Raw genomic sequence first — 26110 nt, forward strand, 5'->3', positions numbered from 1 at the left:
AAGTGCTGTCCAAATGTTTATTTTTTGTAGGAGAGAAGGCACTCCTTGATACAGTTGGCTAGGATGTTCTGTGACTGGGATGGAAAACCTGTGGCCCTCAGATTGATATCATGCAGTCCTTGGTCTAATTTCATGCGGGTGGTAAGGAGAGGGGAAATGGGAGGGATTGGAGAGGTTGGCAGAGAGAGAGAGGCAACTGACTGGCCAGTGGATCACTCTTTAAAGAACTTCACTTCCTGTGATGCCTTGTAGAGAAGTCATGAGATTTAGAACTCGCCCCCCCCCCCCCCCGTGGCATAGATTTGGAGAATGTTCATAATACTTCATCTACCCAACAATTTGCATTACAGTTTAAAGTGGTTGTCTTAAAAAAATACCACTAGAGGTCTCTTCTAACTCAGAATTATGTTAGATCCAGCAGAGGAGAAGTCAAGTAGCCTAACTTTTGCAGATGAAAGTATTTACGTATGCAAGACTGGAGATCCCCTTTCACTTTATGTTCAGCAAACAACCCCTGCCTAAAATTTCCCAGCTGGTCTTCTGGGGGGAAAATGGATGCACCATATACTATACTCTCCAAAATACTTGACTTACTATATTGGTGTCACAAATTGCCTTTTGAAAAAATATGTTTATATATTTTGTTACCGTTTTTGCAAACAATCCAGGCAAATTACTCCTCTGATCTTCCAGGAGAAATAGGGTACAGTATACATAAACTGACCTAGAAGAACTACGGCAGGGAAAACCTCTGTTGCAGTTGCCAAGTGACAGTTTGTTATATCTCATTGGCTCACTACTTGCAGCCACTACTTCAAAAAAGGAAGTGGAATTTTACCATATTATTTAATTCTGTAAACAAGTTCCGCAGATGTTTCCATCTTTCAGTTATGAAAATTGGAAGAATGTGACTTGGGTTCTTACATTAGATCATGTATTAAATAAATGCCAACTTTTACTGATGTATTGGGAGTTCCTGCTTTCTAACTCATGTTGTGCCTCTCAAGTGATAAGACCATTCCTGCAATGCTGTTACAAGGAGTTAGGGACTTTGGTCTGCACCGAAGATTCTGTGGCTAGTTTTTTTGAGGGGGTGTTGGTCCATGTTTACAGTGTTTTTGACTTTTGATTATATTCTCTATCTGGTCCCCTCTTACATGAGAAGTTGGGTGATTCTGGGGCAACTGAGCCGGCCCCTGAATTTTTCCTTCCCAACGCCGATTTCTGGTTGTTTTGAGAAACATAACACAGATGCCTGAAATTGGCAAAGGAGCATAGGAGACTATTAGCACACACATGCCTTATTTCTGGCTAGCAGTAATGGGAAAGGTCCAGCTAGCCAACCCTCTGTGGGATTGTTTATTTCACTGCAAGCTCACTAATTGTGAAGCCATTGCATGCAATAAACACACACCACACTTCCTACATGGTGACATGCATTCGTTTTCCTTACTTTTATTTATTATTTTTAGATCCTTACTTTCTTCCATCATGGAATGAATTTAAGGTTCTGTTCACAGCATTGCAGGACCAGGCATTGCACTTCCCATACCCCAACCCATATAAATAAGAGACCACTTAGACTGGGTTTGGGGTGAAAACAGGCTACAACTTTATTGAATACAGATGAAAGAGGTTTGGCTCTTGGGCATGGGGCAATCTGAAGACTTCTGGCCCGCCCGCCAGAAGTGACGCATGATCAATCCAGGTGGGGGGCTCCAATAGGGTGACCCCCACAGGGGAGTGCCTTTGGCCCTGGCCCCCTGGGCACACGAATATGGCCACTCCCACTGGATCCATTTAACGGGATACCCCAGCGTTTGGAGGGGCAGGCGGAGGCTACAACCTCCCCTCCATCCAAAACAAGGGATTGTCCCAATGCTCAACCAGTTGTGACGAATTGCTATGAGGTACGCAAAAGCACCAGGTCAGTGCCAATTAGCCCGGTGGGCAACTTCCTACCCAGCCCCGTAAAGAATGGCGACCACCATAGTCACAGCAAAGTCATTGACTATCAGCATAAACTGTGAGTGGGTAGGATGGGGGGGGGACCCGGCGCAGGAACAAACAGGCGGTGCCCCAGGTGTGGGCTGCTTAAATGGGCAGGGGGCGGATCTGAGGGAAGCCCACCATGGGCTCCATTGGCTTCGCCCACATCCCAGCCTGCATCCCCATTCGCCAATGCAGGGTGCAGGCTAAGATCCAGCTCCTGATAGGCGGCAGGGGCATATGCCCCCTCTGCCTATCAGGAAGGGCACTGTGTTTGAATTCCACCATTGGGGCCCCAGTGAAGCCTCTTCCGTCCAGCAACGCTGCCGCACCTAGAGAGGTGAGCGGACTTCCCAAAATCCCAGGTGGTCTCCATCTGGTTACTGGCCAGATCGTGACCTGCTTAACTTCAGCAAATTTGCTGCAGCATGGACCTTCAAACCATGAATTGGGGATAAAGCATATGTAGGTAGGTAGAAAGCCTGTCAATGTACAATTTGGGGAGTTGCGGGGACTTTGTCCCACCACTATCCTATGCATGTTTACTGAATTCAGTGGGACTTACTCCCAACTAGAAATATGCTAGGATTGCACAGCCTTCAATTACGTGCATCTTTCAGGTTTTCGAATGCAGTTCTTAGACTTTGGATCTTTCCTTTAGCATCTGCAGGTGTGGCAGTGGTTGTGCTGGATCATTGCCTTGCCTCGGTAATGGACTGGATGAGAGCCAACGAAGTTCAATCCAGATAAGAATGAAGTTCTTAGTGGGTGGTTCCCTAGACCATAGGTATAGGACCTTGCGTGCTCTGAAGGAGCAGGTACACAGCTTTGGAGTATTTCTGTTGCTTGAGGCTCAGGCGGCCTTGGTGGCATGGAGTATCTTCCATCAGCTTCGGCTAGTGGCCAAGGGATAGCCTAGTCTGGCTCAACCGCTAGACTAGGGCTGCCATTTGTCTACCATTACTGGGATTTCAAAGACGGAATTGACATCCGGGGGGAATTTCCAAAAGGTGGCGCTTTGTCCTGGATCTTAGGCAAGTCAATCAAAAAATCACGGTTTTGGGCGTTGTTGGCTCAACAACTTTGTGGGTTGTCTTAAAAAAGCTCAACAACTTTGGGGGTTTCCTAAAAAACGCTCAACAACTTTTGGGGTGTCCTGGTTACTTTTTGAAATATGGCAATCTTACACTAGACCCAATCCTGCCCAGTGCTGGTTTTGACCTATAAAGCCTTAGACGGCTCAGGACAACAATCCCAGTCCTGATGGAGTTCTTTTTGATGTGCCTTTGGAAGAGCAGCATAATTAATTAATTAATTAATTAATTAATTAATTACATGTTTAAAAATTGCTCCATTGCTTTTTGGTTCCTTTGATTGTACTTCTTGGCTTGTATCTTTAATAATATTCCTGCAATGTTTTTTTTTTTTAAGCCTTCTTGCAACAAGTATGGGCTTATCCACACTTAACTTTTGCCATTTTTCCCAGGCAGATGTTGATGCTTCAACGCTCCATGTCTGTATGTGTGTTTGCCCCGAGCTTTTATCACAAAACGTACTCTTTAAAGCTGAACTGGCGCAAATGTCAATTTGAGTTTAACGTTGGCACCCTTGAGCTTTAAAGAGCAGGTTTTCATGGGGAGAGCTCCGGGGGGGGGGGGCAGGCGGTGGCTTTCGGATACAGAGTTTTAAATTGTGGGCCATGCCTGGAAAGACTCAAGGTAAGTGAGGATATGCCCTATATTGATGTCCATGAAAACAGGTATCTGTCTGGAACTCTTTGGAAATCCTGAGCGCCTAATTGCCGTTTGAATGCATACCTGAAATAGCGCCAGCACCCCTATCGTTCAGCCCAGGCACTGAGATCCAGCTCTGAGGGCCTTCTGGCTGTTCCCTCACTGCAAGAAGTTACAGGAAACCAGGCAGAGGGCCTTCTTGGTAGTGGCACCCTCCCTGTGGAACACCCTCCCATCAGATATCAAAGAGATAAACAACTATCTGACTTTTAGAAAACATCTGAAGACAGCCCTGTATAGGGAAGTTTTTTTATGTTTGATGTCTCACTGTATTTTAATTTGTTGGAAGTTGCCCAGAGTGGCTGAGGCAACCCAATTAGATGGGTGGCATAAAAATAATACATCATCATCATCATCATCATCATCATCATCATTTACTTTATCTTTGCAATATACAGTAGGATTGTGGCCTGTTTTCCAGTTCTTTGTGCACTGCTTCCTTTGCCAAAGCCTCTTTAAGTCAGAGTCCTTTGAACAGAAGATTAAAATATGGACAGTGTTAGCAATGGTGAGCACGCTTACTGCAGGGTTTCCTTATCACTACACAAATCTATAAAACCAACAGAGTAACAAACGCTCTGCACAGCTAGGCAGGAATCAGAGGCATATTGGCATACAACCCTGTCCAAGAGGATGAAATCCAGGAGCTGGCCTGAAAATAATATCAGTTTAGTTTTGGGAGATAAGAGTTTCCCCATTTATTGTCACTTCCCCTTATCTAAACAACCCAGGGATGAGTTTTTGTATATCTGTGTCCATGTGCACGAGTAACCAGATGTGAAGAAAAGGGAAGAAAAATGAGTATGATAGCACATTACGGCACCTATCTTTTAAAGAACAATAGTCACTGTCTCTTGAGACTTACGACTTTGAGTTCCTGTTTTGAGGACAACATGGAGTTCTCCCTCAACCCCCCGCCCTTGCAGGCCTCCAGCCGTTCCCCCATGAAGCCAGTTTTCTCCTAGCTGGGCTGCAAGAATGGAAATAAACTCAGGAGGAAAATAACCGAGGGAGAAAGAAGACTGGATGTATGGAACGTGGTGGGTAGCAGATGAGTTCAGCAACCCCCTGTTTTGCATGCTGCTTTTACAGTTGAAATTGTCCCTACCTCCACCCCCCTTTACCAGTTGTGCACACAGGTGACCTGTGTTTAAAGACACAGTCTTTTGCTGCTGCGTCTCATTCTGCTCCCCATCAGTCACAAAGCAAAGAAAAACATTCCTCGCCGTTTACCAATGTGACCTGAATGAATGAATTTTTATTTGCGTCAGCCATCAGCCATAGCAATAAAACAACAATATGATATACAAAGAATAGAAATAAAAAGTCAATGATATTGTTATGTACTGAGTTGAATAGGATCCAAAATGCAGCAGTCTGATTGGTCCTAGAACAATAGGATCCAAAATGCAACAGTCTGATTGGTCCTAGAACAATGCAGCAGTATGATTGGTCTGCAGGAGCCACCCAATCCAGCTCCAGATGGAAGTGAATCCACAACCTGATTGGCCTACAGGAGAATTCCGGAATTAGCCAATCACGTGCAGCCCATTGTGTACATAATGTATATAAAGCAGATACTTTGGGGAAACTTCCATTCCTCCTCACCACTATGAGCTGAATAAAGAGCATGAAATCCACTCTCGACTCTGAGTATATTTCAGATATAAAATACATTTTAGGGTTTTGAATCAATAGTCAAATAGTGGATCTTATTCTGATTCACTGGCAGGATCTGAATAAACTTTCACAATTTCATTTGAGTAACAGATATTTCAGAGAAATGATAAGGGATTTTTGTGTGTAGGAAAAGCAGAATACGATAAATAAAATAAATAACTCAGCGGAGGGAGAGTTGAGGGAAGTCCAGAAGAGGGAAGGGAGAATAATTGTAAATAACATGATGAATGAGATTTGTATCATTTCATTATTTGTTATAAATATTCAAAAACAAACAAACAAACAAAAACCCTTGCTGACTTTGCTGTCACCTGCTCATCTTGATCTGCCAAGAGAAAGGACACTGTGGCAGTGGTTGGGCGACCCGGAATGGATAATAAAAGAGGGGTGATAATCTCATTCCTCAAGTCTTTATAAAGAGTGCAAGCCAGAAGGGCATGCGCCACCGATTTGGTACTGCCATCTCCACAGGGACACAAGCATTTTGTGTGTGGAATCTGTTGGAATCATGCCTCAAGTAAAGCCAAGGGCAATACATTCAATCTTTCGAGAGTAAAAGCGCATCTATATTTTAGAATTGCTAGGTTATGCAGATAGGGTGCCAGAGAGTCAAAATGGGAAGGTGGAAAATAGTCATACCATGGGCAAACTTTCCATATTGTGGCCAAGTTGTTCTGATGTTCGATATCATTTAGGTAAAGGTAAAGGTACCCCTGCCAGTACGGGCCAGTCGTGTCCGACTCTGGGGTTGCGCGCCCATCTTGCTTAAGAGGCCGGGGGCCAGCGCTGTCCGAAGACACTTCCGGGTCACGTGGCCAGCATGACGAAGCTGCTCTGGCGAGCCAGCACCAGCACAGCACACGGAAACGCCGTTTACCTTCCCGCTATAAAGCGGTACCTATTTATCTACTTGCACTTTAAGGGTGCTTTCGAACTGCTAGGTGGGCAGGAGCTGGGACCGAACGACGGGAGCTCACCCCGCCGCGGGGATTCGAACCGCCGACCATACGATCGGCAAGTCCTAGGTGCTGAGGTTTTACCCACAGCGCCACCCGTGTCCCTTACGATATCATTTAGGTGCTGACAAATTAGATTGTTTGCTTTACCCAAAGTGAGTAGCTGTTGTGGTGATAAACCACAAGAGTGAAGTTTTGATATGACCTATGAAACAATCAGGGGTTACAAAAGGCAAAACCAAAACAGATAAAACACACAGCTTTAAAAAATTGTGAAATTGGTCTATTGTCCCAGCCTTTCCCCACTCTTTCTTTTAATGGAGTGAATGAGATATGAGAGAATGCTTGATTTGATGCACACATGCACAACTACAAGTGTGAAACGTGGACCATTTATAAATGTGCCATGTCCAACTCCTTGAAAGATTCCATCAACGATGTCTCTGAAAAAAATTACACATTACTTGGGAAGACAGGCGAACTAATGCCAGTGTACTGGAAGAAGCAAATATCACCAGTGCTGAAGCAATGATTCTTCAACATCAACTTCGTTGGACTAGTCATGTTGTGCGGATGCCTGATGATCGTCTTCCAAAGCAACTACTCTATTCCGAACTTAAAAATGGAAAGCGCGATGCTGGTGGTCAACGAAAGAGGTTTAAAGACTCATTCAAGGCAATTTAAAAATGTAGTATAAATACCGACAACTGGGAAACACTGGCCTGCAACGGCTCCAATTGGAGAACAGCCTTTACCAAAGGTGGTGTGGACTTTGAAGACACTCAAACTCAGGACAAAAGGGAGAAATGTGCTAAGAGGAAGGCACGCTTGACAAACCCTCACGTTGATCAAGTCCCATCTGGAAACCTAAGTCCCCACTATGGAAGGATGTGTGGATCCAGAATTGGCCTCCATGGTCACTTACAGACTCACTGTTAAAACCGTGTTTATGGAAGACAATCTTACTCGCCAAAGAAGAAGAAAAGTGTGGGAATCCCTGGACAGAGCAATGGGGTTTTTATTTTTTGGGGGGGAGAGGAAGCCACATGTGTGTCCTCAAGGTGTAGACTGTATGGCCAGGGTTGCACTAACAGTTGCCACAGAAGGTGGTGTGTGTGAGAGAATGTAAAAGGTAAAGGGACCCTTGACCATTAGGTCCAGTCGTGACCGACTCTGGGGTTGCGGCACTCATCTCGCTTTATTAGCTGAGGGAGCCGGCGTACAGCTTCCGGGTCATGTGGCCAGCATGACTAAGCCGCTTCTGGTGAACCAGAGCAGCGCACGGAAAACCGTTTACCTTCCCGCTGGAGCGGTACCTATTTATCTACTTGTACTTTGATGTGCTTTCGAACTGCTAGGTTGGCAGGAGCAGGGACCGAGCAATGGGAGCTCACCCCGACACAGGGATTTGAACCACCGACCTTCTGATTGGCAAGTCCTAGGCTCTGTGGTTTAACCCACAGCACCACCCGCTGAAATCTACATTTTAGCTTAATTACAGCATCCCCTTTATAGCCTTCCAAAAATGGTAGCTAAGGGGGCTGTCAACAACAACAAACAAAAAGTTTGAGAGGCTGGGTCCCTTCTGTTCCCCTATAATTTGAGCATCGCAGCAGGCAGGTGATGGGTGAGACAAGGAATTAACATAGAAATCACTCTCCAAAGCAGACCGTGGTGAGCAGGTGTGCAATGGATACATGTATTGTTTTGCTTTTAAAAACCACCAATGAAAATTCTTCAATTTAACACACATCAGTCGTGATCTTTGCTCTTTTTTTATTCTGAAAACCAAAGCAATCCCCAAAAGTACAATTAATATTTTATATTATATATTAGTATCAACACTGCATTCCATGCAGACAATCCGTACCAAACATCTTGCCACAAGCTTTTCCACCCCACGCTCCTCAACATTGAATTATGTTGTAAATTCAAGTATGTAAGAAAGTAAAGTAAGCTTTGCATTGTTATGAGAGATAATGAATTTGGTGCTCATATCTTATTTGCTGTGGGCATGAACTGAATGGGTCATTTGACTTACAGGAAGCTCTTGCATGGTTTTTGTTTTATTTTACAGAATTAGATGTGGTCAACACATCTAAAATCTGTAATTCCACATGTAGATTCTTTACGCAGCCATGAACTTCCAACAGGTACATGGAGACAGCAGAGATTCTCAGGCCAGCATTGAGACCTGAAATGTCAGCCCAGGACACACAGTGTCTGTTTTTATAGTTCTAATGCAGTGCTGAAATGCCCCAAAAAAGCCTTGTTAAAACTCCTATGAAAGCATGTCTATATTGGAGAGTGGAAGAACTACATCTCAAGTTGTGCTTCTCTTTATTAAATCCTTTCCCCCTACTCTTTGGCTACTTCTACACTGGGCATTATATCTGCGGAAAAGCTACACTTTCTTCACTGCCTTTTACAGGGCATCTGTAACGACACTATGAACCAACTAAACAACCATCTCTCATGTTCAGCTTCCTATCCCCACTCAGAGCTCAGAAAACCCAACTTTTTAAAATTCAGTGGAACAGTTGCACAATTTCCCCAGGTGTACACCGCTATTCTGGCCAACTATGGTCTGTATAGATTGCTTCAGCCATTTTCTTCTCTATGGTCTGTTTCTACATTCTGGAAATCAACCCTTATCACTTTTTTTTCTTCTTGCCCTAAATTGCAGCAGGGGAGGGAATCATGATCAGGAATGTTGTGAAAGGAGAAGGGTTTATTTAATCCTTCCCTCACCCACAGACTGTGTACACACTCTCATTTACTCTGCTTCCATTGTTTGGGAAGTGGCGTACACAAGACATTATCCGCAATCCATATCCTATCCTGTATCAATCCTGCCATTTCTTATGAAATACTACGTTTTGATCTGTTTCGCTCCAAACCAGCTTTGATCCGAATTAAGGAAAAGAAAGACCCAGCTGTAGTTTTAAGCTGGCAATCTGTACCGTGGCTGCAATGGTCCTGGTGAATATGCACACACTCACATATCTGAGGCTGAGAATAGGGAAAGGGGGCTGCTCTCTTGACTACAGAGTTTGAGAAGTCCTGGCTCTGAAAGCACAATGCCATTCCACTTACAGCTCGAAACAGAACAGCAGTGGTTGTCTGCTACTAAAAACTGTCCACGTCCAGAAGAAGCCTTTATGACTGTGGTCCACCTTTTGCATAGGAGTGCTTGGTGAACAAAGATAAGATCCTGTTTGTTTCTTTCTTTTAGGGATCTCTACTTCGCCGCCAACCCACTCTCCATACAGCACACTAGTGGTTGTGATAAATAGGCTAGCATATACCGTACATACTGTGCTTAAAAAGTTCCACCGGGATGCACTGCTGGACTGTGTTGCATCTTATGCATGCGTTTTTACTTTTCTTAAAATAAAAATAAGAAGTCAGGTCAGGGAGAAAACGCCACAACCCTGGTAATAGCCCCATTTATACTCTGCCTGCATCTATATCTCTACACGGTTATAGAATTATACAAAATCAGTTACGTACTATACATTAGATAATTAGCTCCTGAGGAAACCCCTGGGACAGATAGGCTCAGCCTGGATACGGAATGAAGCTACAACACCCATAGATGCATACGTTTAGGAGACATGTCCAATAATAATAATAATAATAATAATAATAATAATAATAATAATAATTAATATTAATAATTCCTCTCGGTGCTTTTTCTCTCTTTCTCCAACCAAGGCAGCCCGGCTGCTGTAGTGCTCTTTGTGCCTGTTTTTATTTTACCCCAGTCCATATGCAGAAATGGCAAAGTACAACATTTTTTGTTCTAAACCAGCTTTCGCCCTCCAGATGTTTGGGACGCTGTGCTGCCTGGGATTGATGCGAGGTCTGACCCAGCACACCTGGAAGGTTGGAGAAGTCTGCTTTGAACTCTCAGAGCCCAACTCCTTTTTCCCTTCTGCACGGCAGTTTACCGACACACATTTCTTCCCTGAGTTTCCCGGTAATTTTAAAGCAGGCGTATCATGCAGCGGGTGTCAACATGCCGCCAGTACTTTCCCGCCTCCCTGCACAGGGCAGTCGATATATGCCAGAAGACCAGCAAACACAGAATGTGACGGAGTCACATCGCTTGTCCTCAAAATATTACCTGAAGAAATGGGATAAGAAGTGTGGGTCACCGCGGTCACCCTGCATTCCCGTAACAGGTGAGCTAGCCCTTAGGATATGTGCAAATTTTGCTCAGGCACATATTTCTCTTGTGGTCATACAGATATGCTCGCAATAACTTCAACATCAAAATATTTGTTACGGTCTGACTTTAAATGTGGATTTTTTTCCTGGGAGGTAACTGGAGCTAGTGGGATAATCTAGGACTGACAACCATGCCTCGCATCATGTAGTGTTGTATCCAGATTAGTTGGGGGGGGGAATTGTCCTGTAGCAGCACTTTCAGGAATGTGCACCAGAATTTTACAAGTACATTTTATCACCCTAATCCACTGGGAAAACATATGGGGTAACCATCATACAAGATAAAGTGGACAGAACAGGAACGTCACCGTTTCCATGAAAAAATAATCTCTATATGTGCCACAAGGCTCCCTTGAAAAAGACCAGGTCTTGCTTCCTAACTAAAATCTGATTGTTAGTAGGATCAGACAGACTGGGCAGAGAGAATCTGCTTTAATTCCCTCCGTTCCCTTCATTGAGATAAGGTAGACCTTTCTCCTTCTCATTCATAAAGTACTAATGAAACCAATGACTAGAACTCATTCTTAAAAAACACCCAGAAAAGGAAAGCCAAGTCATATAGCCAATTGTGAGGTGGAGTTGGTAATTCACAGCACAAATAAGACAAACCATATTATTGTTTTCAGGGTCTGAGGCCAAGTTTGATACGTATTTTATCCTCCAGCTGGTGTGACTACTGCCAATTGCAAGGCCTCCTTAATTAATGCTTTCCTTCTAGTGGCCCAAATTTATACCGCCATTACCGATAAATATGAAGGTGACATTTCAGGCCCAGATTAAGCTCCCCACAAGCCACAAATGTCAGGCGCTGCATCCAGCAAGTGCTGCAATGACACTGAGATATTTGAGTCAGACCAACTTGTTCCATGTTAACTATAATCCGTAAGCATCTCTCTAGGGTTTATTCAGAAGGCAAACTTCAATCTCTCCCACCAGAAGCCTAGATTTCCCCCTATTCCTAACCTTTCTTTGGACAGTTTAATGTATTTGCTTTCCCACTGTTTGGGGGCTTAAAAAAATTATGCGTAACACCCTCCATAACACACAGAGGCAAAAAAAGCATCTTCTTTACCATACGGCTCAGGTGTCTGAGAAAAGCAGGAAGAGTGCAGACTTAGACTTCTTTTCCCTGGCACTGAAATCAGCCGTAGATGGCTACACCTGAAAACAACCGATATGAAGTGGGCTTCTCTGCAATAAAAGCTTCAACTCCATTGTAACTTTCCCCGCTAAACCACCCAGAGCCACACGCTAAATTTGCATGCCTTTTGGGTCCTCCTGTATCCATTTCAATTCTTTTATGGGGGGCTCTTTAGGTGTTTACTTTCCCCTTTTTGCTATTTCTTCAGTTGTGCTCATCGTGAAACAAACAGGAAACGGGAGGTGACGATTTAAAGTTGCAAGAGCAATTAAAAAAAGAAGAAGACGCATTCTTCAGCATTGATCCGCTTCGACGAAACCCTCCTTCTCGTGGCCAGATGGCTCCACTTCGGTGTACATCGAGTGGTTTCTGAACTTCATGGCAGGCCACTGGTGCGGTCTCTGCTGTGGCATGAAGAAAAGAAGGGCGTCAGTATGTGAAAAGGGTTGGCTGTCACGATTTGCACACATACACACTTTACATCAGCCTTCCTAAAGTTGTGTTTCTGGACCCCAGTTCCCATCAGTCCCCACCAAGCAAAGCCAGTGATCAGGGATGATGGGAGATACAGTCCAAAACATCTGGAGTGTAATGACCTCTGGCAGTCTATCAAGCCACGATAAGAAGTAATGATTCTCCAGCAGTTTTAGGTACCTTTATTTACAAAAAGACACATCCAGAGCATGGCTTCTCGCCTGCTTGCATTTACGATAGTTGGTCAGTCTGAATTTTCGCCCCTCCCACAGCAGGAAGGACGGCAAACTCCCCGCCTTTCCCCTCTTGCCCTTCTCTTGCCCTCTGATCTTATGCTGATCTAAGGACTTAAGAGACTGGCCTGCCCCCTCCCCACTTCCACTTGACACAGACTCAGACCTCTGCTTATCTGCTGATTGCCTAGCAATGCTCTGGCTGTCTTCCAACTCTCCCTCTTTTTGAGAGCTAACAGAGTCTTCCCTAGGAAAGGGGGTCAAACTGCCCTTCCTCGACTCTTTCAGCCAGGTCTCATCTGCAGAGTCAATCTCTGGTTCACTTAGTTCAATTTCTGAGTCTAATTCTTCCCCTGCGCTCTGGGGGGCCACGTTCCTGACATGGAGGACCCCAGGTTGGGGAAAGCTGCTATACATTCTCAAACCGATCTAGTGATTTCTGATATGTGCATGAGTTGTTGTGCACAGAGCTGTCCTTCCTAAAGATGAGGCCCACAGTTCACTGGCAAAACTTATGCTTTTGCATACAGAAAGTCCTAGGTTCAATCTTTTGCATTTATAGATTGGGTAAGCAGGTGATGAGAAGGACTTCGACCAGAGACCCTAGAAAAGCCTCTGCCAATCCGTTCGGGGCTGGGTGGACAAATAGGCTGGCCTGGTATAAGGCAGCTTCCTGATCTCCAGACAGATCAAAAGGAAGGACATGGCAGCATACACAGGCCCTGCAGAGAACTATCTCCTCTGCTTGAAAAATAAAAATAAAAGAGGGCAGTTTGGCCACACAGAAGCTCTTTGTGTGTATATCAAACTGCATAAAGGGCTCTGGATTGCAGTGATTATCCGGAAGTAAGTTTTATTCATTTTGTAGAAATACTGTGCGTATTTGGGAGAGTTCCTTCCCCCTCCTCCTTTCTAATTCTGCCAGATGCATAAATATATTTGTAGAAGTAATATCATGAAAATGACAGCCTCAAAAGGTAAAGCCATCACCATTTTATATTCTATATTTTAGTGTCTTCTTCTTGAATAGCATCTGCAAAGATTGCTCAGGTATAGGGCCTTAGGTACACTTCAGAGCATTGGAACTGCTGCTGAGGACCACAAATGGAATGCGGAAAATATAGGACATATAAATCTGTGAAGCAGTATTCAGCAAGTACTGAATCTGGTGCTCAAAACTTTATTTTCAAAACAACATTGGGGGGGGGGAATTCTGATGCTATTTGGGGTAACATTTCAAATTAAGATGGTGCCAAAGAGGGAGGGAACGGGTGAAGACCAGCCAGGAGAGAAGATCGAGGAGATGGGAACCTAAAGGTTTGTCATTTTCTTTCTCAATGCCCAACCATTTTTCAAGTTGATTATCTCCAGGGAGAATTGCACTCTGCAGCAGGGAAAACACTTGGCTAGGGATCAAGAGGCGGATTTGGGTCACCATTTTATTTTACTGGCAAACCTCTCGAGTATTGAGAGAGAAGTGGCTCTTGGGTAGCAATCTAACACCCACTCACCTGGAAGCAAGCCTCAATGGGGCTTACTATGCTGTTAAACTCACCTTAATGAAGAACAAAGCAGCGTGGGATGTAGGGTTGCTTCTGATGTAGATCCCAGCAAGAATAATGGCTGCTATGAGCAGGACTGCCAGCACAATTCCAACGATGGTTCCTGTATGGAGCTGGGATTCTACTTTTTTTGCAGGGAAGTCGTCTCTCAAACCTTCAGGGGAGGTTTTCATAAGGGTTGGGGGGATAATGTGCAAATTACTCCAATACAGCCACAACAAAAGAAAAAAACAACAACCCACAAGGATCAGCCAGGCGAGCTTTGTTTGTTCAGTTATCAAAATGAGGCTGAAAGGTACACCATTTGTGGGTACCATTAAGCACAATGCCTTTAGGTAAAGGTAAAGGGACCCCTGACCATTAGGTCCAGTCGTGGCCGACTCTGGGGTTGCGGTGCTCATCTCGCTTTATTGGCCGAGGGAGCTGGCGTACAGCTTCTGGGTCATGTGGCCAGCATGACTAAGCTGCTTCTGGTGAACCAGAGCAGTGCACGGAAACGCCATTTACCTTCCCGCCGGAGTGGTACCTATTTATCTACTTGCACTTTGATGTGCTTTCGAACTGCTAGGTTGGCAGGAGCAGGGAGCGAGCAATGGGAGCTCACCCCGGCACGGGGATTCGAACCGCCGACCTTCTGATCGGCAAGTCCTAGGCTCTGTGGTTTAACCCACAGCCTTTTGGGTGGACTAAAAAACCAGTGGAAGCAGTGGAAGATAGGAGTGCCTGGCGTGCTCTGGTCCATGGGGTCACAAAGAGTCGGATACGTCTAAACGTCTAAACAACAAACAAATAAAAACCACTGTGGAGCTCAGTTAAAGTTAGGCCTTCCAAGATATGGTGGAGCTAGGCCACGTCAGGGGTGTTCCCTCCCAGACAGACAGCAAAGAATCCGAAGAGGAGGGAGGGTAGACTGAGGGGAGTAGAAACTTGATGTAACCCCCTCTCACTCTGGAATGTTGGCTGTCAATTCTCAAAGCAGCACAGAGCCGACAGAGCAGGGGGCAGAGGGACGGCCATGTTTAGCCTCTGCTCAAGAGGAAGAAGAGGAGGGACTGGCTGCATCCGAATCTCCCCAGAGTGGAAGGAGGAGCCAGCTATTGGAGCAATGTAAGCCTAGCAAAAGGTGGAGAATATCCTGCTGGCGCAGAACATGTCATCCAGCAGAGCCAACTGGTTCACCCAATGAGGGCTGAGCAAAGACTGCTCAGACTGCAGAGACTTTGTAATTACTTAATAAATCCAAAAATAATAAATCTGCCAGCTTGCCATGTCTTTTGTGGGAGAGACATCGTAAACCTGCCAGGCCATTGGCTTTTGGGGATATACCGTATTTTGCGCCCCATAGGACGCACCGGCCCATAGGACACACCTAGTTTTTTTGGGGGGAAATAATGAAAAAAAATTATTTCCCCCCCAGGTGCGGGGCTGGAAGAACCAGGTTGGGGAACAGCGGGAAGGTGCGCTCTGCCTCCCCGCTGTCCCCCAGCTTGTGGGGCTGGCGATGGGGAGAAGTGCGCTGAGCCCGGGATTGGAGACAGCTCTCCGCAGCCATCGGGAGCCGGGCGGGACTTCACACCCGGCTCCCAATGGCCGTGCAGAGCTGCGCTGAGCCCGAGACTGCAGGCAGCTCTGCGCAGCCATCGGGAGCCGGGCGGGACTTCGTGCCCCGCTCCCGATGGCCGCGCAGAGCTGCGCTGAGCCCAGGACTGCAGGCAGCTCTGCGCAGCCATCGGGAGCCGGGCGGGACTTCGTGCCCCGCTCCCGATGGCCGCGCAGAGCTGCGCTGAGCCCGGGACTGCAGGCAGCTCTGCGCAGCCATCGGGAGCCGGGCGCGACTTTGCGCCCTGCTCCCGATGGCCGCACAGAGCTGCGCTGAGCCCGGGACTGCAGGCAGCTCTGCGCAGCCATCGGGAGCCGGTCTCCTGAGGGTTGCGCAGAGCTTCCTGAAGCCTGGAGAGTGAGAGGGGTCGGTGCGCACTGACCCCTCTCGCCCTCCAGGCTTCAGCGAAAGCCTGCATTCACCCCATAGGACGCACACACATTTCCCCTTCATTTTTGGAGGGGGAAAAGTGCGTCCTATAGGGCGAAAAATACGGTAGTTATCTGCTTTCCTTATTTATAATCCACCCTTTGGCAAACAAGTCCCAGGGCAGAAATAACATCACATTTAAAAAACAACATAAAAACAATGACAAAAAGAAATAATAATAAAATAAATAACAAACGTTATAAAAGTCACAATAATGCAATAAGGATATTGTGAATTTGATACTTTTGATACTTGAATGGATACAAAAACTTATGGAATATGCAGAAATGGCGAAACTTACTGGAAGAATAAGACATCAAGATAACAAAATCTTTATAAGAGAATGGAAATGGTTTTCTGAATATTTACAGATAAATTGTAAACAGATAAAAACAATGGCAGGATCATTGTAATAACCTGCAGTTTCATAAGAGTATATATTTAAAGAAGATGAATAAGTGAGCAAATTAAGTTAATTAGGATATGCAGAAGATATTAAAAATAAATTTAAGGAACCAAAGAAAGAGGGGGAAGGAAGTCAAGTTTTGAAATGTCAAAATGATTGTAAAATCGGTGAAATGTATAAATCTGAAAAGTATAAAAAAGAAATAAAAAGACACTTTTGATACTTTCTTCCTCCATAGTTGTGCATAGAAATATTCACCAAATGAATGCCAGGTTTTAGGAATATGGCAGTGGGGGGGGGATTCAACTATTTGGACCTGTGGCTTCCTTCACAGGGCTATAGTCATAGAGCTCCCGTTGCTCTGTCCCAGCTCCTGCCAACCTAGCAGTTCGAAAGCACACCAGTGCAAGTAGATAAATAGGTACTGCTGTGGCGGGAAGGTAAACGGTGTTTCCGTGCGCTTTGGTTTCCATCACAGTGTCCCGTTGCGCCAGAAGTGGTTTAGTCCTGCTGCCACATGACCCAGAAAGCTATCTGTGGACAAACACTGGCTCCCTCGGCCTGAAAGTGAGATGAGTGCCTCAACCCCATAGTCACCTTTGAGTGGACTTAACTGTCCAGGGGTCCTTTACCTTTACCTTTAGTCATATGGTCATCCCAGGTGAAACAGCAGTTCAGGGCACACCTCACATCCCCAGAACATGGACATTCCCACATATTTGCATATCCACTAGGCCAAGAAATAATTAGGCACTTACCGTCTTCTGGATTTTGGTTCAACTTCGTATCATCTATAAGAAAACAAAAACAATAAGAAAAAGAGGATATACAGTGGAACCTCGGGTTACAGATGCTTCTGGTTACAGTCTCCGCTAACCCAGAAATAGTACCTCGGGTTAAGAACTTTGCTTCAGGATGAGAACAGAAATCATGCTCCGGCAGCAGTGGGAGGCCCCATTAGCTAAAGTGGTACTTCAGGTTAAGAACAGTTTCAGGTTAATAATGGACCTCCAGAACGAATCAAGTTCTTAACCCAAGGTACCACTGTAGGCTGGTTTGGCAAAGTCTTTTTTGGCAAAGTCTTGCCACTGTAGGCTGGTTTGGGGTGTTCAGATTCCTAAGTCTGGCTGGTAATCCTGAAAACAAGGTACTTTCCAAAAACATCATGGTTTAAATGTGGTATTGAATTAATAAATGGCTTATAGGCCTGGCTGTGGAGGACTGTGGTTTGTTTGTTTTTAATTGTGGCATTTAATTGCTCCATCCATCTAACTGCTCGATATTTTGCTTGTTATTGCTGTTATGCTATGTATGTGTTTTGTTAATGAATGAATGAATGAATGAATGGTTAAAAATTACAAGGGGCACTTTGTTGCTTCCAGATGTGGAAGCATCCATTTAAGAGCATCCAGTGGTTGCTATTCTGCTTTATGCAGGTAGGGAATAGCAACTGTGGTCCCTTCCAACTCTCTATACCTTTCCACGTACAGAAGTTGACTGGGCTGGTGGCTGAATCTTATTTCAATACCAGCACCAGGAAAGAATCCTTTGCCACACTTGAGAGCAGTTGGCTAGTTACAGGGATGTAGGCCAGGCCATATGATATGCCCAGCTCTGTCCTCTCCAACAGAAGGGTATAGCCAGAAGAATCAGGAGAAACAGCCAGGGGGCTACCACTGCAACATCCCAGCATCTGCTGCATGAGGCAGTCATCTCACTCTGTCTAATGGTAGGGCTGGCCCCACACTTAACAGTTTCTTATATTCCTATATAAGGGACGCGGGTGGCGCTGTGGTCTAAGCCACAGAGCCAAGGGCTTGCTGATCAGAAGGTTGGCGGTTCGAATCCCCGCAACGGGGGAACTCCCGTTGCTCGGTCCCTACTCCTGCCACAACCTAGCAGTTCGAAAGCACAAACTACAAGTAGATAAATAGGTACTGCTCCAGCGGGAAGGTAAACAGCGTTTCCGTGCACTGCTCTGGTTCGCCAGAAGCGGCTTAGACATGCTGGCCACATGACCCGGAAGCTTTTACGCCGGCTCCCTCAGCCAATAAAGCGAGATGAGTGCCGCAACCCCAGAGTCGGTCACGACTGGACCTAATGGTCAGGGGTCCCTTTACCTTTACCTTTATATCCCTATACAGTGGTACCTCGGGTTAAGTACTTAATTCGTTCCGGAGGTCCATTCTTAACCTGAAACTGTTCTTAACCTGAAGCACCACTTTAGCTCATGGGGCCTCCTGCTGCCGCTGCGCCACCAGAGCACAATTTCTGTTCTCATCCTGAAGCAAAGTTCTTAACCTGAAGCACTATTTCTGGGTTAGCGGAGTCTGTAACCTGAAGCATATGTAACCTGAAGCGTATGTAACCCGAGGTACCACTGTATGGAATTAGCACTATCTGCATGTTATAAAAGATTAGTATTATTCCAAAGAATAATACTTTTTAAAAAACCAAACTCTCTCTCTCTCTCTCTCATATGCTTGTGAAGACAGGATTTCAAGCAAGACCATCTGCTCATCCACTTGTCTGCTTACACAGCTTATTCAGAAAAGCATGAAGCGTTTACTTGGAGAGGTCATTTGAGTAAGGACATAACTCTCTTTCCTGTTTTACCACTGCTCTGCTTCTTTGGAAGGAATGAGTAAGAAAGAAGGAAACATCTTCTCTCCTCTTGTCACTTAACAGCACCCCCTGGAAGAAATTATTTGGGCTCTGCTTTTATAGGCAAGAGGGGAAGGCACAAATGGCATCCAAATAACTAGGATGTCAGCCACATTCATAAATATTATCTCCATTAGCTGGCTCCAAGGAGCTGGACTGTAAGGATAAAAGATAAAAATTGAAAGAAGGCTTCTATGATGTCTTCGCAGCTGGCCTAGATTTATTTCATGTTTCAATTTCACCACCAGAAAAACATTCCTATTATAAACGTACAAGTTTCATCATTTTATCAGTCTCACACCATCATACATACATATGTTATCATCTTTTTTGATAACCTCACGAGTGCAGTTTGGATGCCTTTTCAGAGGGTAAGAGTCCCAGGGAGATTTGAGGCCCAGTACCATGGTGATGGCTGTTGTGTGTGCATTTGTTTTGTCTCAAACCAAGCTAAGAAATTAACAACGTGCTTTAATACGCTGTTATAAAAATAAAAATATTTCCCTGCCCGGAATCAAAAAGTCAACTGGAAACCATCAGCGTGGCTCTTCCCTCATATTTTATTAGCTCTTTTCAAAGTCAACTCAGTCACAAAAGAATTCTTTCCTCTCCTTCCTTCACTGCTGAAGGGCAACTACTAATGTTCTTTTCTATTTATTTTAATTAGCAGCTTGCGACAGGGACTATTAAACAGCAAAATTGAACTGGTACCTGCTGCTAACCACAGAGGGGAATAGTGGTTTTGATACTAACCTAGGCATATTATGCACAAGATCCTGGGGAATATGACATAATTTCTCATACTGGAGGAAACTTAATTAGTCTGGGGTGATGTTCTGTTTTACGCAGTCACCATGACACACTGATCTCCACAAGTTAATTTCAAAAACGAAAGGTCTCTGGTCTCTCTCTGGAAGCGATGCCTCCAGCCAACCTAAAATGAGGGCTTGGAGCAAGAAGACCACACTTTTCTATCAGTCTTTTCCCACTCATCCAAATGTTAAATTTAGACATTCAGCGCAATGGGACTTTCAAACTGTGTTTGCACATGTACAGCCGATGCAATTCTAATTCATAACTGTGTGAAAAGCCTAGATCAACTTCTAACTGATTAGTTTAGCTATTACTGCTCACCTCAAGCAAATTTGGTTTTCTCAAGGTGCTGAAAATTAACTAAACTTGTTCATGGATCTGAGAGAATACACAATAATCCACAGCAGGGTTTCCTAAACTTGGTCTCCAACTGTTTTTTCAGACTACAATTCCCATCATCCCTGACCACTGGTCTTGCTAGCTAGGGATGATGGGAATTGTAGTTCAGAAACAGCTGGAGACCCAAGTTTGGGAAACACAGGGGGGAACATCTTCCTGAGGCCTCCCTTTCCCACTCCAACCATAGCATTTGACCCTGGCTGGTACCTTCTGTAGTTAGGCTGTCGACAAAGTGGGAAGAAGAAGTGGTGATGTCTTCTCTGAGTGGTGTGAAGGGACTGTCGCTGGGAGGTGTTGAGTAGTAATGTTCATCGTCTTCAAAGTCGGCACAGGTCTTCTCTTCTAACTAAAACGACAAGCCCAAACCAGTCATTCTGGTGGTGGTGGTGCTTCTTTGTGGATGTATTCTGCCACATGCCATTGACGCAATCATAGTGCATTAGTGGCAGACTTATTTATACTGGCCCCATACGCACATCTTTCAGTTTTATTAGTTATTCTGCAATGCTTCCTCAGTGTTGCCACATTACAACACCGCTTTACGGAGGGGTACTCTTGCACAATAGCTCAGCAAAAAGCTCAACAAAACAACAACAACTAACCAACCAACCCTTGGAATATTTCTGGTCTGAAAAGTTAAGAGGATTTCAGAAGGAGGCTACAGAATGTCCACCAACTCTGTTTTAAGCTTAAAAATAATAATCTTAAACCGATGCAAAGATTGTTCTTAAGAACAGAACCATGAGAAATGGAGAGACACTAAAATGGGCAGATTCACCCATCCCTATCAGTTAGAATTGCTTGGCTGCCATTTTTTGAAAGTGCATGTCCAAAGTCCGTTTTGGGGGTGTAATCCGGCCCGCTAGTCGGTTTAATTCAGCCCCTGTGGCAGTTTATTCCTGGGGTAAAATCCTAAAAAAACCTCAACAACTTTGGTTGACTCTTTGGTCGGCCCCCACAGCCCTTCACTTCATCAAATCTGGCCCTCTTTGAAAAAAGTTTGGACACCACTAAACACTTATCCATCCAACCATCTCCTTTCCTGTGTTCTGTTTTTTTGCACTAAGCTTCATTGCCATAATTTTGCCTGTGCTTTTGTTTTCATTCTTTACTCCCAACACTGTGGACATCGTTGATCCCTCTCTCTCTGCATATGTTCCCATGTGCAAGGGGAGGTATTTCCTAAAAATATTTAGGAATGGTTTGGGGTCAGGTGGGGGGGGCAAGCTCCCAAAACAACCCAATGAGGACTGAACATGCTCAGCGAGCATGGAATGCTGACGGATTGTTGGCAGGAAAACATGGAAAACTGTGTGGAAGCAGGAACAGAATGTGAGCAGAACACTTTGCTGCAAAATTTTGCAGGCGCCCTTGTGTTCTTTCTTTTCTTTAATCTGCAAACACTTTGGGTTATTATTACGGCTCACGGCCCTGTGTTAATAAGGGCGAATCGACTGAATCTCATTCCACCATTATAATGAATGTTATGGCTATGTAGAAGTGGAATGCAGCCCTTTGGCTGAAAAAAGATTGCCCAGCTAGGACTTTCAGCCTCTTAGGAAATGGGGGTATCAATAGTTTGAAACTCAGAGGTGGGAGACACTGGTTGAGCACTGAGCCAGGGTTGCATACGTTCATACTTTTAAGTGCTTTGACCATAACTTTACCTCTTGGTCACAGCCATACTCCAACCACTCTTCACGGTGTCGGTCAAACCCACTGGAACACCTACAGAAAAGAGAAGCGTGTAACCAAGTATGCATCTAACCTACAAATATAGACCTGCTTGGTGACATTTTCACTGCCATGGCTTTCCCAAGGAATAAGTGTGTGTTGTGTGTATTGGGACGATCTGGTATCTTTTTGCTTCCCTGCACATATGTTGCTTTAGCAAAAGGTAGAAATGCAGAAGAACGGCACACAATGCAGGAGGAAGACAGTGTTTTGTTCCCCATGGGAGATGCAAAACGTTCGGTACCTGATAGCTGTCATTTGGGCAAGGCGCCACCACAGGATTTGAATGTGAGTGGTTTGGCCTACGAAACAGGGGGGGCCAACTTGAATAAAATATTTGGGGGGGGCAGGTCCGTATAGTTAAAGCTATGGTTTTCCCAGTAGTGATGTATGGAAGTGACAGCTGGACCATAAAGAAGGCTGATCACCGAAGAATGGATGTTTTTGAATTATGGTGTTGGAGGAGACTCTTGAGAGTCCCATGGACTGCAAGAAGATCAAACCTCTCCATTCTGAAGGAAATCAGCCCTGAGTGCTCACTGGAAGGACAGATCCTGAAGCTGAGGCTCCAATACTTTGGCCACCTCATGAGAAGAGAAGACTCCCTGGAAAAGACCCTGATGCTGGGAAAGATGGAGGGCACAAGGAGAAGGGGACGACAGAGGATGAGATGGCTGGACAGTGTTCTCGAAGCTACCAGCATGAGTTTGACCAAACTGCGGGAGGCAGTGGAAGACAGGAGTGCCTGGCGTGCTCTGGTCCATGGGGTCACGAAGAGTCGGACACGACTAAACAACAACAACAACAACAATAGGTAAGCCACACCCCACATAGCTGATCACATGATGTGGTCACACACACCATTTTGTGGGGGGCCCTCAAATATTTTATGGGGGAGGCAAAGACTCCCTCGGCCCCTAGGAGTTGGCTCCTATGCTAGGAAGAAACCAGGCCTGAGATATGCAAGAATCTTCTCATGCAAAGACATGCACTTATGGAACCTTACCCATTTCACCAGAACTAGAAATATATACAAATTAACTATTTTTCAAGTTAGATGCACCATAGCTCAGTGGTAGAACGTCAGGTTTACATGCAGAAAATCCCAGGTTGAATCTTCAGCATCCCTAGGTAGGCCTTCGAGAGAGTCTCTGCCAGTTTGTGTAGAACACAGCTTCCTGTGTTTCTATGGGTTAGCAATCAAGGCTTCTTTCAAGTATCCATAAAAATATCGCTTCCTGGAGATATTAAGGAACACAGACTAGTCCCTTCCCCTAAACACACCACCACCCAGGCTCCTTAGGTTGCTAAAGCATTTTGCGGCTTTTATGGCCTCCTGTTCTCTGTAAGGAGTGCGCTCCCTTCAAAATGCCTACAGAACTAGCAGTAGAAAGCTAGCAAGAGGAGCATCTGGCCTCAATTCTGTGTGGGAGGGCTAGGTTATTTTTAAGTATATGGTTTTATAATCGGAATCCCTAGATGGGTGTACTGTACCAGATACACGAACAAGCGAATGTAACAAGCAGGGAGACCAAAAGGGCTTTCCCTGAGGAACTGGGCGACTCCATGCCAACACAGCTGGGCCGGAAGACTCTGAAATGTTCCTTCTTGCTGATGGGATTTTCTGTCTCTGCTGGAGAACAGCTTAACCTTACTCTTCAAGAGAGATGGAAAACTTGGGAAACCGCATCCCGTTTGCATCTGCATAGGCTGATTTTGGATTTCAGTACACGGGGTGCACAGTAAGGCAGCGCCCCCCAAAATGCAGCTTGTTGGTTTCCGAACGTTTTGGAAGTCGAACAGACTTCCGGAACGGATTCCGTTCGACTTCCAAGGTACGACTGTACTGCAAATCATATTGCAAGTCATCTTGGATATTAAAGACTCAAACTGGGCAGGTTTGAACAGTTTGGGGCAATTAAAATGTTAAAAGTTAAATAAAGCTTGTGGAGGGAGGAGTGTTAAGGTATATAGAATTGTACATATGGTTGATTTGAATATGTTATTATTGATTATGTATACCCCATGTATCAGCCGCCTGGGGGTTTTCACTGTTTGTTTTCACTGTTTGTGTTTTGGTTGTTGGTAAAAAAATAAAAACAATTAAAAAAAATAAAAAACAAAGACTCAAACTGTAAAGACTAGCCACACATCTTGGGCAGCTGGTCACATATCAAATATTGGGGCGCTTTGGGCAGGCTAAGCTGCAGGCAAATGTTGTTGTTGTTGTTGTTGTTGTTGTTTAGTCGTTTAGTCGTGTCTGACTCTTCGTGATCCCATGGACCAGAGCACGCCAGGCACTCCTGTCTTCCACTGCTTCCCGCAGTTTGGTCAAACTCATGCTGGTAGCTTCGAGAACACTATCCAACCATCTCGTCCTCTGTCATCCCCTCCTCCTTGTGCCCTCCATCTTGCCCAACATACTGCAGGCAAATAGGTAAAGGTAAAGGGACCCCTGACCATTAGGTCCAGTCGTGGCCGACTCTGGGGTTGCGGCGCTCATCTCACTTTCTTGGCCGACGGAGCCGGCGTACAGCTTCCGGGTCATGTGGCCAGCATGACTAAGCCACCTCTGGCGAACCAGAGCAGCACACGGAAACGCCGTTTACCTTCCCGCCGGAGCAGTACCTATTTATCTACTTGCACTGGCGTGCTTTCGAACTGCTAGGTTGGCAGGAGCAGGGACCGAGCAACGGGAGCTCACCCCGTCGTGGAGATTCGAACCCCCGACTTTCTGATTGGCAAGTCCTAGGCTCTGTGGTTTAACCCACAGCGCCACCCGTGTCCCTCTGCAGGCAAATAGCAAACTGCAAATATGACATGAAGGCAGGCAACATCATCAACCCCGCCATGTAGGAATCCCTCTGCAGACAACCGCAGTGCCTGGAGACAGATAGACAGACTTACAGACCATGCATCCACTGCAGTGACCAGAGGAGAAATGACAACCACAGAGAGAAGCAACACCATGGTGCATCTGCAGCAGCACAACTGGACACCTTCATCTGACCCAATTGTAACGAAACATGTCTCTACAGCCACAGCAGGTGCCCGACAGTTTTACCTCACCCCCAAAGGCACACCCCTCCACTGTCTCCTGAGACAGATGTGTGCCAGCTAAGATCCTCCCAAGTCAGTGGTGAGCAACAAGCTATAAATTCACAGTAGCATGATGCTTTACCACCTTAGTGCATATGCAGAATTCTCAAATACTGTTCATTTATAATGACATTTGTCAGTGGATGTCCCACAAGGAATCAAAATAAAGCAAAAGCCAAGGCTTCATTTAAATAAAGCAAAGCCATCCTCCATCCCAGTCGAACTATCCTTCTTTGCATCTGGTTACAACACTGGTTCTGGGCACTGTGAGCAGGAGTGGATTAACTCCCCATTTCTCATGGCACTTCCCACAAAGTCTGCCTGTTGTTTGCTCTGCAAACAGGACACCCCATTCAGCTAAGTCATGAAGCCGCTAGAATTATTCTCCTCCTCCTCCTTCTTTATTAAATTTATATACCGCTCTATATCCGGGGGTCTCAGGGTGGTTCACAGAATAAAATCAAGATATAAAACCACAAAATACCTAATAAAAATAAAAACAACAGCCCAATACCACCCCCTCCCACAAAAAACACAATTTAAAAGGGCATAGGATGTAGATCAGATCAACCAAACGCCTGGTTGGAAAGGAATGTTTTTGCCTGGTGCCTAAAGGTGTGTAATGAAGGCGCCAGGCAAACTTCTCTGAGGAGAGCATTCCACAGACTGGGAGCCACTGCAGAGAAGGCCCCGTTCTCGTGTTGCCACCCTCCGGACCTCTCGAGGAGGAGGGACACGAAGGAGGGCCTCAGAAGATGACCTTGGTCTGGGTAGGTTCATATGGAAAGAGGCAGTCCTTGAGGTATTACGGTCCTGAGCCGTTTAAGGCTTTATAGGTCAAAAACAGCACTTTGAATTGGGCCCGGAAACTAACTGGTAGCCAGTGCATACTTTCCTAAACTTGC

General features: G+C 45.3%; 1 protein-coding gene across 3 annotated transcripts in view; it reads right to left on the reverse strand.

Moving 5' to 3' along the window:
- Positions 1-10168: 10168 nt before the first annotated feature.
- PLXDC1 (plexin domain containing 1) overlaps positions 10169-26110 on the reverse strand; it is a 77273-nt gene continuing 61331 nt past the window's right edge. For 2 of the 3 annotated variants that reach the window (XM_053361427.1, XM_053361426.1), the window contains 5 exons: positions 22040-22100; positions 20580-20718; positions 17255-17287; positions 14055-14215; positions 10169-12196 (listed from right to left, as the gene is read on the reverse strand). In XM_053361427.1, coding sequence (XP_053217402.1) covers positions 12086-12196; positions 14055-14215; positions 17255-17287; positions 20580-20718; positions 22040-22100 — 505 coding nt within the window. In that variant the 3' untranslated portion in view covers positions 10169-12085. The remainder of the gene's footprint in view (positions 12197-14054; positions 14216-17254; positions 17288-20579; positions 20719-22039; positions 22101-26110) is intronic. The other variant, XM_053361428.1, reaches the window with a different exon arrangement.

Source organism: Podarcis raffonei, chromosome 13, assembly GCF_027172205.1.
Source record: "Podarcis raffonei isolate rPodRaf1 chromosome 13, rPodRaf1.pri, whole genome shotgun sequence".
NCBI classification, from domain to species: domain Eukaryota; kingdom Metazoa; phylum Chordata; class Lepidosauria; order Squamata; family Lacertidae; genus Podarcis; species Podarcis raffonei.